This window comes from Triturus cristatus, chromosome 12 (assembly GCF_964204655.1).
Source record: "Triturus cristatus chromosome 12, aTriCri1.1, whole genome shotgun sequence".
In the NCBI taxonomy this organism is placed as follows: domain Eukaryota; kingdom Metazoa; phylum Chordata; class Amphibia; order Caudata; family Salamandridae; genus Triturus; species Triturus cristatus.
Genome location: NC_140595.1, coordinates 457,065,409 through 457,084,675, shown reverse-complemented (window position 1 = coordinate 457,084,675; position 19,267 = coordinate 457,065,409). Strand labels below are relative to the sequence as shown.

At 40.7% G+C, this 19,267-nt stretch overlaps 1 protein-coding gene across 1 annotated transcript in view; it reads left to right on the top strand.

The window, feature by feature from the left end:
• The window catches only part of LOC146776097 (borealin-2-like), a 201,276-nt gene that overhangs the window by 92,117 nt on the left and 89,892 nt on the right, over nucleotides 1–19,267 (top strand). Inside the window, exon 6 of the mRNA XM_085636764.1 lies at nucleotides 14,813–14,883. Within this exon, the coding sequence (XP_085492890.1) occupies nucleotides 14,813–14,883 (71 nt within the window). The remainder of the gene's footprint in view (nucleotides 1–14,812; nucleotides 14,884–19,267) is intronic.

The window sequence follows — 19,267 nt, the reverse complement described above, 5'->3', positions numbered from 1 at the left end:
GACTCGTATTGGGAATTGGTAGTGCTCATGTCTTCAGTCCTGCTCTCAAGTGTGCTGTATATCTTTCTCTGTGCTGTATATCCTTCTCTGTGATAGGTAGGGTTCCAGGGTACAGTGATGAGGAGTAATGTAAAGTCACTTGATGGCCCACCATAATCATCCAATGAGTTTGTGTTTCCATCACCCCAAATGCTTCAGCTGCTTCAGTCATATATCCAAGCTAGATTCATGAAATCTCCTTTCTGTATTGGTGAGCAATTTGACCTTTGGTTGTGACTCCCTCTTCCTCACAGAAGTGTCATGTCTCATGTTGTGGAACTTTTTGTGTCCTTGTTTTTCTGCAGGCTAGTTCTCTGTCCTTGGAGCTGCCTTATTTACTCTTTCTCATGACTTGTGGTGCAGGTCTGACAACAAGAATGAATACAACTTTTATAGCACCAAGAAACGCATAAAAAAAAAAGGTCAACTCTTTTACGAGTTTCACAAGGGACACTATAACATTATCAAATGTCTTGAAACAAAGCACAAGTGGCAACCTACTGAGGCCATTCCTAAAAAAACTGCCATCCTGACTTACAATCCAAAAATCTTTTTCAAGAGGGCACCAGGTTTAAGGGACATCCTGTGTCCTTCAGAAGTTAAAGACCTTTGAACTAGCCCACTGGTGTATTTCACCAATCCAAAGTTAATTTACACATACAATAATTTCTCTGTGTATCAACTAGTTGTGAGCAAAACTATGCAATTCACCTGCAGAGTCCAAGTATCACAAGGTCACAAATGGCTGACGTCTACCTGATACTGTACCCTTGCAAATTAACCTCCATTGAACATGCCTCCCACCCGCTTATAAGTATCCTAGTTCATTACCACAATATTCATAAATAAGACCGTAAGTTTCCTTTAATGCAGGGTCCTCCAAAGTCGGTCCTGGAGGGCCGATCCATTCCAGATTTTCAAGATAACTACATTCATCTAAATGGGGTTATGCTAAAAATCTGGCATGGATCCGGAACTCCAGGACCGACTTTGGAAAAACTTGCTTTAGTCGAACATTTAATCAAGAATCCTGAAAATCCAAAACAGTGCCACTCTTAGCTATTGACAAAACTCATAAAAAATTTGAACAGGGCCCGCTAGCTTAAAATACATCGATGCAAGAGTAAATTGATAATCTGAGTGGACAAGACAGACACTGCATCAACAAATATGCTGAAATGTACTACTGATTGCTTTAGCCCAAAGGCGGAATATGTCCCATGTAGAGAATATATTTTTTTTAACGTTTTGTACTCTGTATGATAAAAATTGCCACATCTGGCGATTCTACTTTGTCACTTGAAACGGTTACAGGAATAGTAATATACCAATCATGTTTACATCAAGGAACTGTCACCTACTGTGTACTTCTACTTGACAGCTGTATGCCAGTATCCACAATGTAACAAATTATACAACCACATCCCAGCATGACATTTTCATATGCTCCACTATTTTGTCATTTCTAATGTTTATTTTATTTGTAACTATTTTATTTATGACCAGATATCTGTTCCGTTGTATATTCAAAGCATGCTTTCACTTACTGTGAGAATATAAGGACTGATCGTACACGCAGTATGGTGTACCTTCCCTACAATACAGCAGTGGCATGAACACCGTAGACTTGTTTACCTCACAGACTCTAAACATACACATAATGAGGAGAGGAGAAATATTTGTGCCTCCCAAGTACTCGTGCCTTGATGTTGTTTGGCGGGTAATTGAAAGATGGCGCTGTTCAATCTACTCTTAAGGTAGAAGGAGATCCAGTCAAGGATGCTTTCTCCAATCCCTTTTAATCTATTTAATAGGGAATGCTTGTGCACAGTATTGAAGGCTGCAGATGGGTGTAGTAGTAGTACCAGTAATAGTACCAGTACCATCTCATTTATTTTTATAGTGCGTTTCAGGTCCTCCCATGCGGGAGATCTGGGTAGATTCAATTCCTGTGTTGCAGCCTATTCGTTGGTCGGACAGTAGCATGTTCTCTTTGAGGAAGGTAGAGAACGCTGGAAAGGCAGCTCTCTATTTATTTTCCAGTTAACAGACTCTTTGGGCTTGGTATGTAGTCAGTTGCGTCACCTGGGCCCAGGTTATGCGTCTTAATATGTGGTTACATGTAGGCTATTGCTATACTGGAAATTTGCTGATTTAAGGAATTGTTGAATATATTCTTTGCCAGTATTGCCACTACTATCAATAGTAAGGTATTATTGAAGGTTTGTTGTGTGCCTGGATCTTATGGAGAGCTTGCCATTCCATTGCCCTTCATCAGGTCAAAGAACTTGGAAAGGAACAGTTGCATTAAGTTAGTGTGGGTGGATTTTTCTTTCGATGGATTCCTCTTGCCTTTGTTTTTGTAAAATAAAGTCCTAGTGTGAAGTGATTAAGGCATCTTCCTAGAGATTCATTCCTGATTGTGCGCTGGAGTTTTTTATGGAGTTCTTTAGTGGAACTCTTGACATCAGAGATTCTACTTGTATTTGTACCACTAATGTTGAAGAGGGGATTTTGAGTTTTTTCTTCAGCTTAAAAATGATACATGGGCCCATGTTCCATACAGGGTACTATATCCCTTTTTGTGCTACATAGCACTTTCAAACAATTGCACTGGGCGCAAACGGGAATAGCGAGCTCTATTATGCTCTATGGGGCAGTGCATCATGTATAGAAAGGGGGAACCTAGTATTCCAACCGCATCTGGGTAAGGCAAATATAACCAAAAAACAAGGTGATGCGAAGGAACAAATCAAATAATATTTCTCTCACAAAATGAAGGAAACCACAAATTATCCTTCACGGAAAGTTAATTAAGTATATGAATAAATCATCTGATATTGATATCAATGTCCGAACACAGTGTCATTTGATAAATCTCCTTTATCAATACTTGGATAAAGATTCACAAACACATAATTCAATAAATGAACATGGATACATTACTCAAAAAAAGGAAGACAAACCTAAACAAACTTCAAAGACAATTAAATCTAATCCTTATTGCCCTAAAGTAAATAATGGATGTAGGCACTTCTATCGTGAACATTCCATTAGTCAAAGTCGCCCCATTATGTAGTATTGAGAGGTATTGAAGCTTACACCTCTAGAACTGATTTCTTAGTGCTACATATATCTCATTTAGACAATAGTTCAGATTCCTCCGGGGCTCTTTGTAATCAAAAAAGTCGACGCGTTTCAGCCCAACTTGCTTGTGGGCCTCATCAGGACTAGGGTATATAAGGGAAAATCTTCTGGAACCACATCTATAATATAAATAAACATATACAATATGTATAATAATCTATATATATATACACTCTCTATATACAAACAAATATACATATCTACACACTCTCCGTGAAATGCAGAACCTCTCTGGGGGTGGCAGTATTGTGAGTTAACCAGATATCAGACTTGAAAGTGCAAAGAAGAGTAACTCAACCACCAAGAGAGTTCGATCACCCGTGTAGTGTGATATAATCAAAAAAGCCAAGTGAAATCAAGAGGGAAGATAAATTCAGCAAATTGCAAAAACCAACTATAAGGTACTCATACGTTACCAATTTAGCAGTAATCTCATCATATTCCTACGTGGGAATGTCTCCATCGCGAGACTGATTCTGAATAAAACGGAAAAATGAAAGAAATGAGGGACTATGGAGAAGACTCAAACTCGTAGTTACTGTGTAGAAAAAGGGGGGTTTTGCACTAGAGTCGAGTATGACTGGATCTTACCTCATGCGCCAATTATTGCCGGTCCAAAGGGTGTAAAGGGGATGTCAAAATCACCAACCCGCAATGTCATCTGACATGGTAGTGACTTCTACCGAAAAACAGAGAGAGACAGAAAAGTGCCAAGCCGTCAACTAAGGAAAAAAAATGGAACTATGGACCAATCCTCGTTGAATATGTGAAACATATCCCCTAAAGGGTCGTACCTTAAATAATCCGGGCTCTTTCATTGACTGGACCTCCTCTCCGCACGGTTCCCAAGCGGAATCACGTACGCGAAGGAAACGGAAGTCTAAAATACTGAAAAGGGACAACGGACTAGTGCGTGGTATTGCGTGTCTCCCAATAGACATAGAGAACAGCGCGTACTAACTAAGCCCGAGTGCATCTAAAACAATCGATAATTTAAAGACCACTCCTATTTAACAACTACGGAGAAATGTGCAGGGATGTGTATGGGGCAGTGCATTCAGTGAAATAATGGGCAACTGCTTCAAAACTGCTTCCTGTTTCTCTGTGACGGCAGCAACCAGCCTGCACTTGAAAGAGGTATCAAAGATCCACCTACAGGTGGGCTCAGTGAGTGACTGCATCCACCTGCAGGGAGATGTCTGTGGGGTCCATGGGCCCCCATGCCCCTCTCCAGAGGGCTGCCCTCTGGGGGTGCTGTAACAGTGCACCACCTATCTTTGGTGCACTGTCAGTGTGTCTCTTAATGGCATTTTTGTCTCTGTGCCCACATCGATATTATGGGGCAGAGGCAAAGTGATTCCCTCATTTGCATGCGGCCACACACCCATGCAAATGTGGTAACACTCTTGAGAGCGCTGGCGCTACATGTGCACCAGCGTTATAAGTATTACAGAAGGTGCTGCACAAGCGTCTGTGGGCCCTTCTGGAATACCTTAGTGTCCTGGGGGTGCCCCAATTAGGCACCACACGTGGGCTGCTTCTAGGATAGTATGTATAATAATAGTAAGCACCATGGTCTTTACATTTTTAATTTGGTTGTACTGAAGTTGTGAAGGCATAATTTTGTCAACGGCTTTGTTCTTCTAAATTGTACTGCTGTCTGGGGTTATTTGCTCCAGATTTGAATTCCTCCATGTTGGATTTGTTCCATTGTCTGCATCATGCGGAGACATTTATCGCTCATAGTAGATTTTAATGGGATATCATACATGAAAGAAATGTTATGTTTGCTTCAGGGAAGAGTTTTCTTTCTTCTGATTGGGACTGTTTCCTGAAGGTTACTTCCAGATGGAGACCTGTTCATCAATGGTGTTGGCTTCCAGGCTTGTTATGCTTCCTTTTAGGCTTAGACTTTGTTGATCTGTGAAACTAAATATACACGTCACTAAAGATTGGCATATTTGGTGAAGACAGACGGATGGAATATATGCTATCCAGAAATGTATTTGTGAAGGCTCTGTTAATTGGCAGTGGTCAGTACATGAACAGGATCTTGCAAGAAACGGTAGGAGGTAGGTGCAACTAACTAGCAAGATTCCCAGGCTATAGTTGCATGTCTTCAATTTTGGATGTTGCAGTGATTTTCTGAATATTGATGCTGCCTTCTCCTGCTTTGCCTTGGCGAATTTGTGTAAGGCTTCGATGTCCTGGCAGGGTTGCCTCATGGAGTTATGGTGCAGCTTCAGCTCCAAGTTATGTAATGAAAAGCAGGTCAGAATTTGGGTTGGTTATTAGGTGAAAGATATTGTCTATTCTCGCTTCATGATTGTGTTTACCAGTAACCCGTTTCCATGAGAAGGTGGAGTGGAGAAAAGAGGGCAAGGCGTGTAAGTGGATGAGGGTTTTTTCGGTATTTATGATGGTGTGCCAGGGATGTGGAAGGTGTATTGGCAAGGGTGATGTGTGGAATGGCTGAAGTTGAAGAGGTGGGAGTAGTAGAGAAACCTGTGGGGTTACTTTTCTGCACAAAAAGAATGAGCATGAATTTAATGGGCTTGGTTTGGTGGGAAACGTTTGGACATCCTGACTTTTTAATGTGTGAGAGTTTGGAATTTTTGGTACTAAGTGAGGGGGGAGGCCTTTACAAAGCTACCAGAGATGCTAAATTCTCCATTCACAGCATCACAGACAGCATCAAGACGGGTACATTTCTGATTGCTGAGACAAGGTGAGCCTTTACTACGTTTCCAGTTCACTAACCGTAACAACATTATTATTATGCAGGCTACTTCATTTTCAAAATTCAGTGCTTCGAAGCATTTTCCTTCCTGACTGTCTATGCTGACAGACCCAAGTTTCTCATGCCGAAACCAGCTAGTATCTAGCTAATTGTCAATTGTCAAAACCCATTATTTCTAAGAACTAAATTCTTAGAGATATTACGTAGGCTTTATTTAGCACACATGATTACAAGCATTGTAAAAGCCATACATAAAAATGTATTCAATTAATCCACCAACTCTGATCGTCAGCCTGAAGTAAAAAGCAAATAGTGTAACATTTTAAAGTTCTTCACTTTGAAATTCGGTCATGGATAATCACATTATCATATACTAATTAGGAACATCCAGCACCACTAATACAGTGGCAAGGGGACATGCGGATAACAGAATGGCCCAACACCTCTAAGTCAATATTGAGAAGGGCAAGGGGTCCCTCGCCGGTCAGCATGAGGCAGCCACAGGATACAAGGAGACATCACTTGAATCATTTACACCAGGGTGTCTGCCACGAAGAATCGGGATGGCCCATGAGGGTAGTTTCCAACCAAGTAATAAGCAAATGAAAGAACAGCAGGTATGATTTGTCAGAAGGTGAAATGAACTTATTACGGATATGCTCCTGGAACATCAACGGGTTAAACAGCAAGCTGTCAGACCACGCCTTTATGAATTATCAAAAGTCATTCCATATCATTGCTTTCCAGGAGACATGGATGATGGATCCACCACATCTACAAGGCTATTTATGCTTTTATGCACCAGCCCTCAAAAGGGCAGGCCTGCGATCTACGTAAATAACACCTGCGCAAACTCAGTCCATTTAGTGGCCTTAACAACATCAGAATCCATCGCTATAAAAATCTCCACTATAAAGGGGCAAACGGGGAAAATGCACAAGGATATAGTAATAATAAACACGTACATACATCCTAACAGGAAATTCAACGATGCAAAACAACTCGTAGAGTCCTGCATGAGCGAGGCCAACACACCAGATATGATACTGGCAGGAGACTTTAATTTACATCTACTTGGTCCATCAAAAGTGGAGGAAGTTTCTATACTTAACCAGCTATGGAACATTCTGCAACAGGGTACCAATTCATCAGCAGCTCCCTCAAAAATCGGTCAGCTTCTTATAGAGGATCTTGAACATCTCATGCTTAGAGCAGTGAATGGCAGAACTACAGGTGACACCCCCCTGCATTCACCTATCAATCATCAACAAAAAATTCAACGTTGGATTACACCTTTGTGTCCCTAACTCTCTTTAAAGAAATGATCTCATTTAGTATGGGTGACAAAGTTGATAGCGACCACCGGCCCCAGGAACTTATATTGTGCACAAATACCCCAAGATTAATGAAATGTAAAGGCCTACCAGGCACAACTACTAAAATCAACTTTAGGAAAATAAAATTCACACAAGCACCGCAAGAGAACTTTCAGGAAGCTGCTAAATCGCTATTTGAATCACGAGACGGGGACAACGAAATAGAGAAATGGACAAACTATACACATGCCTTGGCAACATCTTTCTCTGTCCCAATTACATTTAAATCACAGCAAGGTTATAGAGGTCACATTAATTTCACCATGCCGCAAAAGAGCAAGATAAAAACCATCAAAAATAGCATCAACTACTCCTTGCGGCAGGTGCACTGGTCTCCAACTACCATCCCAAAACTAGCTGAATTGCGACAGAAGAAAACACGACTAAAGCAAGCAATTTGGGAAGTCAAGCACGACAACGAGGATATCCTATCGGCGAAATTGCTTGCGGATTCCACGTTGAAAAACAGTGCGAGATTCTGGGAAACAATAAAAAGATTCACCCATCCTATGCATGAGGGTCTGTCTTCAAATATATCCGAGGAAGACTGGGCTACTTATCTTGGAAACCACTTTCATCAAGGAGAAACCATAATGCACATAGGCCACTGTGTGTAGCCCATACTATTTTCTATCATCTTGAAGCATCAATCCAATGATGGTAATGCAACTTTAGAGGAATGGTATGAAGGACAACTGCCGGGACCCATACCCTTAAAAGTTTACACAAACTAAATTAACAATTACATCAAGAAGGGAAGGCAAGAAGGGGCACCGGGGCCCAATGGAATTCCACCCGTGCTCTATAAACAAGACACAGAATATTGGCCGAAGGCACTCAGCCCTCTGTTTAGGGAAATAAGAACAGGCCTACTCCCTCCATCCTGGCGGACTTCGATAATCTCACCAATTTTTAAATCAGGTGACAAGACCCAGCCTAAGAATTACTGGTTAGTTGCCCTCTTGGATAACGAGGCAAAATCCTTCGCCGGCACGTTGCTGGACAAACTGCAACTCTGGGCAGAGGATAATTCAATCATCCCCCTAAATCAAACTGGTTTCTCCAAATCTGTTGGGACCACAACAAACATAACAACTATGGCCCTATTAATCAATAAAGCTGAGATCACAAGAACGCCAAATACATCTTTGGTTGAAACTGGCAGGCTGGGGCATTCCCCAGGCTTTACTGAACCTGTTAATTTATCTGCATACTAAGACCTGGGTGCAAGTAATGCTGGGTGACGGGTCAACCCTATCGAGGAAAATTCCAACAACAGGCCTCAAGCAAGGCTGCGTACTGGCCCCGACGCTGTTTAATCTGTTTCTTGCTGATCTGATCCGGCTATTAAATGCCAGCAATTCCCATTCTCCAAAGATTGGGAACCTAGTACTACCATGCCTACTCTACGCTGATGACCTACTATTGATCAGCCAAACGAAGGTGGGTCTACAGCGTCTTCTTGATATCATGTTTGAATACTCTGAGGCCAATGACTTAAATATTAACCTGGAAAAAAACAAAACCATGACAATTAAAAAGAATCTTAAGAAAATACCTGTCTGGTTTTGGGATAAGACTCGAATAGACTCCGTTACAGACAATTTTTCCTCTAATTTCTTTCCTTTGTGTGCGGCAGAGTAAGGTCTCTGTGCACTGCAGCCAAGGCTATGTGCGCCCAAGAACCCGACTGCACGTGTAGACCAGGGCTTTAAGTGGGATGAAAAAACGAGGGTAGACTCAACGGGGCATGGTTGATACAATTAAGGGCGTGGCTTAAAAGCAATTAGGCTAAAAGTCTGTGCTTAGCATAGTGTGCCACCCGACTGATATTTTGCTTCTTCTGTCATTGCATCCAGAAATGTAATACAAGTAACATCACACCTACAAGAAGCCAGGACTAATGGTTTTGTCAATGCCATAAAGTTGTATATAATATTGAAAATGCTTCCGCTCTTGTGGTAGCGGTTGTGGCTTAATGCTCGAGCTGCCGACTTAGGAGACAGGTTTTGAGGGGTAGGGTCAGTGAGATATTACTGATACATCATTGACCTCACTCCTTCATATAGGGGTGTACAATGATTTTATGCTTTGGTGGCAATCAAGAGAAGTGTTCTGTCAACCCTCACATGAGTATTTCCTCCCTGGGATGACCTTTCCTTCAGCAAAAAAACTCAGGGATTCCATGTGAGTCTCGACAGTCTGATGGTACATAAATATAGTATAGGACATTCCTTGTAAAGAGAGTTTAGAACTGTTCAATTTGAACTTGTTTAGCATACTGGGGTGTAAGTGAGCCAATGATGAAGTTTCATGGCAAATTATCACAAACTGGGGATGTGATGCAGGCACCAAGGCAGATGAACTCTTGGCCCTCGGTCTGAGTTGTGTAGAGTGGTAATTCCACATGCTAATTGCTGAATTACTACCCCAGACAACTCTAAGCTTTACTTTACGTGGACCTGCATTCGGTACTACTAAATTCTTTTCTGCCCACATTTTTCACCAGCTAAAAGCAAGTGGGAAATGTGAGGGGAAGGGCCCTGAATTATTAAATCTCTCTGCAGTACAGTGCCCCGCAATTCCAGGACCCGCAAGCTATTCAATTTTTCAGGGAGAAAAACTCACAATCGCTATTAATTGAGGTACTGATACCAACTTGCATCAGTAACAGCAGGCCCAGTATTGCCAACTGTTACCAACCATCTTACAATGATATTGGAGTTAAGTGAGCCCTACACTTTGTTTGAAGCCAAATTTAGTACCTTCTGCCAAATTTTATCAGGACTGTCAGCTTTGCAAGGGCAGAGGGTTATCTGAAGGAGGCTTTAAAGGAAAGGGCAGTAGTGGTTTATTATTAAGGGAATTTGTACAGATTAAAAACTTTGTCTTAAGGTTATGCAATAAGTAAAAGCAAGAATATAAAGCCCTGTATGGCATTTCAGTAAGATAGAAGAAATGGTGAGGACAAAAAGCAATTTTGGAATAATTAAGTCCTAGGACCTAACCTTTTGCTGAATGAGTTGTTCAAATCCTTACCAAAATTGTGGATAAAGGTTCAACAGAAACATCAAGACCATTTCTTTTTAACAGCTGTACTCATTACTAGCTGAGGGGACTCCAGAAATGCAAAATACTTATGTTTCCATTCTGAACAAATAAGGACAAGCTAAATAAAGAGAAAGGCAAAGTAATGGTATAACTTTTGATATGATGTCAAGTTTTGCCTAGCTCGAAATCACATCATCTAAGTAAGTTTGCCAGAGGAGAGCTCCAGAAAAAATATCCAAATCCCACAAAGTAAATGTAGAAAACAAATACCTCTATTTTCTTCAAATTTCAGTAACTGTGCCACTGCACGCTGACTGCAGAGTGTTCTTTAGTGGGGAATGTTAAAAAAAAAAAATACCCACAATAATTTACGGGAGCGAGGCACAGAGGGGACGGGACTCTAAGCTCTTGGATGTTTTGGTCGCTAAAGTGTACAGAATAATCTTTAGTTTACCAACACGAGTCTCTCCAGCACAAATCAGGCTCGAGTTTGGTGTTCAAATCGGACCATTGCAAGAAAAGGTGCAATAGTTATCTTCTGAAACAAAGCAAGGAAATCTAAACCAGGTACCCTAAATTGGCACTTGTGGGCTGAGTTAAAACAGAAAGAAGCGTCACCAGCGGCAAAATATCTAGTAACTAGCGTGTCCACTCTGGGTCTTACTGAACTTTGGGCAACTCCTATAAGTCATAGCCTCCTTAAAAAATCAACAAAGAAAATAGTAAAGAACCAATCTTGGATTGAAGATAAGGCAGGCCTAACTAGGAGGTCGCATGGCTGGATGATCCTGAGCTCCTATTCTTCCCTGGCCGCACAAAAGTATCTAGCTTCGGGTTTTGCCAAACATATAAAAATTCAATTTTTAAAATACAGATTAGGCTTATTGCCATGCACAAAGCACTTTCCATATTGGTTGAAAAACCAATCTGATCCCAATTGTCGTTTGTGGTACGTCGCAAGAAGATATGCTACATCTCCTCTGTATATGCAAGGAACTAAAAAAGGAAAGGAGACCGCTTTTAAAACCACATTTAACCAGAGAGGTATTCGCACACGAAGACAGGCTGTGCTGGCATGTTATGCACCCGAGGATACGCAGCTTAACTACCGCTTTGTAAAATTCTCAAGACAAGTGGAGTAGAAAATGCCTAGTCAGAACAGTAATACAGCTGACAAGGAAAAGTTGGATGCTGCTAAATAACTGCTTATTCTTTTAATGTACTGTAAGCACCATTTGGTTATGTTTTTTTAATTGGTTTTAATATTTTTTATAACTGATGATACGTAATGAGATTTTGTAGCAATGGTTTTAAGTAACTCTGCTAAATAAAATAAACTTGAAACTAATTAGGAACATTCAAGATATAATTAATAACCGAAGACCTACAAATCATTAAAGCAGGTAAAATATTATGAAGTGCAAAGTGCAGGGCCGTACTTTCATTGGAGCGGGTGGGGATATATTGGCCAGTAGCTCATTTATCCAACTAGAGCAATATAAAGTGCAGCATACAACCCAATCCCACTATCACATACCTAATAGCAGCATTTGGAAACATGCAAATTTGCACGAGGCATGCATCTCATTTTGTCAACCAACATTATAAAATGCAGTTTGCAGGACAACTATCAGAACCCCAGGTTTCTTCTTCAATCAACCTCCTAACATATTTAGGATCTGCCTATCAAATAAAAATAAACCCCTACAAAACCTGGGAGTACAAATCCTATCCTCTGTCTCTATCAATTACCAATAGATAGCCTAGCATAGGAGGTTACAATCTTCAACAAGAATTGACCAGTAGCAATTGCTACATCCTGAAACCTGAGACCACATGTCAGGTTAAGTCCCTCAACTCTCATTCAAATCCCATATTTTATAAAAACACAATGGAAAATCATTCTCCTTTTCTCAAAGAAGAGTACACAGTCCAACAAAAGATGACTTACTGAGTACTTATAATTTTCAGCTTTTTACCTGGCATCTGCCATCCGGGGTCAATGCCAATCCTTAAACGCAAAAATTCATATCTCGGGGACTTATCTGGATTGTATATAGATCTGGAAAAGGGTCCATACACTCCTAAAAAATAAGGAAGGGAGTAACAGGGTTCTTATTCTTGAGTTAGTCCAAATCATGCCTTTGGCTGGTTTCCATGGCACATTGCCTAAGGGTGCATTTTATTAGACTGATTTGTAAAACTTCATCTTCCTCTGGCTGTAAGTCAGGGACCCCCAGGCACTCTAGCATTACTGACACAGGATTATTTCTACAAGAAAAGGTTGACAATACTGGAGAAATGATTAGAGCCGATAACCTTTCACCCTGAACCTCATTTGTGATCACAAAGTAAAAGGGCAGGGCTCTTGCATCTACCAGGGCACTCCAGATAACTGTACCTAGCTCTACATGTCTATATATTAAATGTACTTAATGCTGTCTCTCTAGTATCTTCTATTATAGATAGGGCTTCTGGTTTTATGGTATTTGTTTTTAACATTTCTGTCTGTATTTATCCATATTTGTTTTTGGGCCATTTTATCTGTATTTATCCATATCTGTTTTGTGTTTTGCGCGTAGATGTAGTTGTAAAACTACATTTCCATATTTATTTAAATGATAGACGTGCACTCATACTTTGATGTCTGTATTGTTTTAGCTATTTAAGTTGCCAAATATTACATAGCAGTACATCCACTTACAAATATTAGCATTATGCCACAAATGTATGTTGACACATGCATTTATTTAAAGAAATTTCATCCTGTTTTTTAATTTCCCACGATGTCCATCTCTCAGCTGTTGGGCTATAATTCATGAAAGACAGCACGAAGAGTCACTTAAAAGAAACCCATTTTCTGTATTCAGCCACTTTTTAAAAATAAATGCAGACAGAAAACACATTGTTGTCTGTATTTATCTGTAAAAATCTGTAAAAATGGAAAACGGGGAGACTTAATTATAAACCACCAGAAAAAGTACAACTGTGGGCATGCTGTGTTTATAAATACAATGGTCTAAATAGATTTCTGTTTCACATGTGTGAATAATTGGTGCACAGTGCCACCTGCCTGTTTGGTCTTCTGCAATGACACATCTGGTTTTTGCTATTGAGTGGTGATATTGGTGCCATATGTGAACTCAAGTCAGTATATTGGATCTCTCATTTGCAGGATGTTTTCTTTACTTTTAGGTTTCAGACAACCATAGACTTAATGGCCAGAAAGAGTGAAATAAGTTTGCAGTTTCACCTTTGTTCAACATCCTCATGTCTTCTTAACTTTGAGACAGCGGTTGGTAGAAAATAAATATATGCAGTATAGAAATACCAGGTCTCCTGAACTTTGACCGCAGTTAACAATGAAGAATAAGGACACAGGTCCTTATCACTGGTGACTTCTGTTTCATTCATGTATTCTACCAGCTTGTCGCCCACATAGCAAACCCAGGGGGTGTACACCCAGTACCCCTCCATGAAGTGGGAACACTGTATTTACAATAGGTAATAGTGAAGGGCTCCACCACTAAAAAGGTTGCCTTCTTCCATTACCAGCCAAATTAACTTCTCTAGCTCGCCTTAGGGAAGGCTAGTAATACACTATTAATGACCTGCTTATGGGCTGATGTGGGGAGACTTATTTTATCAGTCTCAACGATTCCTTTGCAGAGTCCATGCTTATGATGGCTGATAAGGTTTGTGGTGAATGAAATGATCTTTCAACGACTACCACCGAAGTATGTTTTTCTTCCTTTACATATCAACTAAATGCTTTCAGAGCGTATCAAGCCATCTGACAAAGCCAAGAATTCAAAATATTGTGCTTGATCACTTCTTGCCATTGTTAGCCCATTCAGTTGGATTTCAGTGACATCTCTGTGCGTTGGGCAGAGTAGTTATCAGAAAAAGATGTATGTAGGGGTATTCTAGGCAGCCTGGAAATGTGTCTCAGCGACTTGAGTGGTCTCCTACTGATGGGTGAGTATTCGCACTTTGCTTTGTGAGTTGAGATCGGTGACTGTTTTTCTTGGGAAGCCTTACTGAAGCCTGTGTGGGCAACTGGGTCTTGTCCTCGAATTGTGCATATGTTCCTTTTAATCTCGAATTTAAGGGAGCAAACCAGGCTTCTAGTGACTCTGGTGAGCAAGTTAACATTGTCGTGATGTGTGGCAGTTTCAATATATATATATATTTTTTTTTAGAGATGACCCACACAAAGACCTTGTGATTTGGACGGTTTACCATGTGTAACTGGCCCTCCGTACTAGTCAGTTAATCTTACTTTTGTAATCTCAATTTCCTTCAGGTAAAACCTTGCATCTAAATCTGGGGAGGGACAAAATTGCATTCTTGTTCTGTGTTCCATTCTTCCTGATTCAACAGTATGTGCCTTCGGGCAGCTAATGCAAGGGTTTTTATGTGGAAAGGCATCACAGAACTACATTGTTTTCCCTTTTAGTCATCTAAATCAAAGAACCTGGCTTCCTCGGTGAAGGATGTGAATCAGATGAACGAGGTGAATTTAACAAGGTAAAACTCAAATATGTTTTAGCATTAATTATGACAAATACCATCCTAGCTTGGAATAAAGTGTGCTTGGGGGTCTTTCTTCCTTTTCTAATACTTGGTGAAAGCGGAAGCTAGAATCTAGTTAGGCAAACAGCAAACATGCAGGTAAAAGCAGTGGGGTGGAATTTTGACTGACTAGGTCGAGGGAAAATTAATTATTAATTCAATTCTCCCCCCCCCCCCCGCGGTGATAGTCTGTCAAATCCCCCCCCCCCCCAACCCAGCCCCACCGCTCTTACCTGCATGGGACGCTCCTGCATTATGGCATTCCTCAACTTAATAGTACCTGTGTAAAGATCACTAGTGCACAAGAGATTGCACCACATGTGGCTGCTCTTGGACACTATTGAGGTTGGCTGTCATCGCCGTGTCCTCTAGAAGTGGACCCTGCATCCAGGAAGTGTCCTCTCAAACACCACAACAAAGATATTAAACTGCAAAGCGAGGGGACTTCTGGATGTTCACTTACTAGACTCCTCTGAGTGTGTTTTGTCAGGTTGTTTTGTGCTTCAAGTTCTACCTCCCTGTCCCCCACGTTCAGTGCTTGCGATCCATCATCCAGGGCAAATTTTAAATTCCTTAGGGCTCCTGAGTAATCGGTGCTACCCTGAGGGAGACAAGGGGAGAGTGGAGCAGCATTTTGAAGCATGGGGCATCTTCATGCTTGAAGCTTCTTTAGTTCAGCATTTCCCGAATTTCAGATTTACAACTGTTATAATTAGTATGCATTCTACTAGTTTATTCCACTTGAAAATCAGTTCTGTCCAAAATGCATTTACATTTTGGAACTGCATTGTATTGTTTTTGACTGATCAAAATGTTTGTTTCCAGCTCTTGTGTGTTGGGAGTTTGGCTCATCTTTTGCTCAATAGCCAGAGGGTGCTCCTGCTTCCGACTTTTAGAAAGTTTCAATTTACCATTTCGGTATTAATAAAAACAACAACTTTGTTTTAACTTAAAACTGGCTGATCCTGGCCTCGTATAAACACCTGGTGCGACTAACCGACTCAAAGGTAGTTCACCATGGGAAGGAGGAAAGCGAGCTGATCCTGCTGTGCTTCAAAGCTGTCAGCTGCAGATACCCAACCATCTCTGCAGCAGGAACAGAGATTGAGGAAGTCTAAACCTGACTTTCTACTCATCGGGTGAGTGCATCCTGTAACCTGATTGGCTTATTTTAGGCTTGTTTCATGGAGCTCATACCGCCATTTCGGTCATCAGACCTGCAGAGCTTTTTAACCCATTTTGTATGAAGCGCCTTATGTTCGCATTGTCATTACACTGGCAAAATTGATTGGACCTTTATAATGCATCTAAACCGAGATCTCTCTGAGGTGGCTGTAGTTGTCAGTACTGAGATAGCTGGTGGCAGAGAGAGCTCTCTCAGCACTGTGAATGTCACTCTGGCATAGTGAAGGTTTGGAGGTTGAAATAATTGTGTGTTGGGAGTTCTGTGGTTGGCGGTCCCTGGGACAGAAGTGTAGTGTAAAGATTTGGACAAAAGTGCACGGTGGATGTGCCTGTGCCTGGATAGCTTTGCATGGTGCTGTTCATGGCAGAGGTGTCAGGAGAGCAGTCATAGTGGTAAATGGCACAAGTTGAGATAAAACGACATTATGGTGTGTATGATGAAATGTCTGTATTGTGATACTAATGCATGATGCAGGACAGGGGAGATGGAAATTGCGTGCTCTGCTAGCAGATGGATTAATAAAGGTTAATGTTTTGTGATGGTGGATATTGTACACATGGAAAATCTGAGGAATACTTTTAGTATATTACATTTTTAAAACTCTATAACCAAGATGCACTGGCGGTCATTTGTACCACCACTGCATTGTGGGTTGCATGACATTGCAACAACAAATGCCTTTACCATGCATGTCTTTACCACACAGTGCCTTTACCACACACGTCTTGACCATGCATATGCTTTTACCACGCATGTCATTACGACGATGGGTATATAAGGTAAGTGAAACACACACACACACATATATATTTATATTATATTTGTAATAGATGTTGTCACCCTCCATACAGCGCACTTTAAACACAGCAGACACCAGTCTTCGTAGGTTTAGTATTCACCTTTATTTAGTTTTTCATCATTTTGCATTTCATTAGCAAGATTCTACATGACAAAATTTCCTTCTCTGGCCTATATGTTTCGGCTCCCGCCTTCTACTGGAAATATAGATATATAGGTATAGATATATCCCGCAATATGTATAAACATACACTTCTTAAGAAAGAAGCGTGTCGACTCCAAAGGATTTCAACCTCATTATTACACGTGCGATATGCGACAATTTGAAATTACCATGTGTTATTTTAAGACTATTCACTTCATTGTGATGTAGTCTCTAGGCCATATTCACATTTAGAGATGCACATTTGAAAGTCAAATAAAACTTGATAATAGTTCACATGATGTAATGTATTAATAAAAGCAAGTTGGACACGCACTAACACATTCATGCTGGTTTTAATCATTTATGCGCATTTTTTAATTTCAACACGCGTGCACTAATAATTCTCTTCAGAGAGTGGCACTCTAGGCTAATACGGTCGTGATTAACCTTCACACTTTCTATCCACTACAAGATGGCGCTGGTTTAATATGCACTGAAGTAAGAGTAAACTAGTCCTTCTTTTATGCCGTGTATCGGCAACGCTATATCCGGTAGCTTGTCCAAGATTCGGCGTTCACAGCCGATCAGTGGACCTCTTTGCGAGCACCTCACCTCTTTTCAACAGTGAGTTTTGGCATTAACCGTTACCTGGTGTGTGTTTCACCGACGTTTTGGTAATTTGCGTTTCGTTCACGGCACATTGTCTATTATTACTTCTCACTTTTCCCACTATACGGTCTGTATGTGATTAGCGGGGCACGCTCTTCAAATGTTGTTTGGTATATCCTACTGTCGCTGTATAACTTTATTTATTTCGTTCACAGCACTTTGTGAGCACTCAGACTTTCACTCACCATGTTACCTCTCTATATCCTTAGTGGCTCACATTTTTAAGGCGCGTATTTGGTTTACATTTGATTACGCAGACCACGCATGTTCTGAGATTTTCGTTACTCTAACGGCACAATTTCGGGCACTTTCCGTGACTTTCACTGGGACATATTTTCTGTTCACGTTTTTTCGAACGTTCATTTTCTTGGTTTTGGGCACTTCGCCTTTTGTACAGCATCCTGTTCATACTGCACCATGCACTTGAAGTCACACTTGCCAATAACAATGTTCATCGGCACGTCACCAGAATGCTTATTTATTCACTGCTTTTGTTGGTATGTGGCAACATTAAGGCATCAAACGTTATTCTGTTTTTGTAGACAATTCCCCTGATGAAGGGCGCCTAGCCCGAAATGTATAGAGATATTGTGAACATGTGGATGATAGAATAATTCCATCCTGATGGATTACATCCCAAACAAAGGATATCTGGAGTGAATGAATAAAATTCCACATGAGAATCCTAAACTTCAGTATTGGATGAATATATTGTTTATGAAAAATAACTCCCTATTTCGTGAGTAAGGACGTTATGCCCAGGGGGCCATCGCTGAAATCAGCGCCGCCACTTCACATAATGTATTAATAAATCACAGTACTTTATTTTAAACACTGCAGTCGATATACTCATTCACATGATTACAAAGAGCAAAGTTGATTTCCAGCCTCAAAGGAAGTGAGCATACCATCTGCTCTGTTTCACAGTGAGTTTTGAGCCAAATAAAATCCACAAGTAGGAAATAAACATAATCCCCTTGCTCTCTTACTCGCTTCCACTGACCTTCTTTTAGGAAACCTACCGACTTTTCCAGTGGGAACAAGCAGGTCACGCTCTCATTACTTAACATCCACCAGCCACATACTTTGTTCAGGAGCACCAGAGCCTTGCAGGGCGGTTTTGCCCTTGCAGTATCGAAGATCCTGCAATATGTGCACACATATACCCCTTAAGAAAGAAGGACGTCACCTCCAAATTAATTTAACATCTTTATTGCACGCAAGATAAGCAGCAGCTCACTTGTGTCCACTGTCCTCAACTCATTTCAGCTCCACTTCAGAGCTTTGATCACGGGTTCGGCATAGTGTTTGTAATTTGAAATGACCATATTTTATTTCAAGATTATTAAATTCATTGTGATGTAGTCTCTAGGTCGTATTCACATTTAGAGATGTGCATTTCAAAATTAATTAAAACATGATAATAGTTCACATGCTGCAGCATAATATATTACAGTAACTGCAGTGTTGAAAACAAAGTAATCTACTCTTTCACATGATTTCAAAGTGCAAAGTTGATTTCCAGCCTCAAAGGAAGTGAG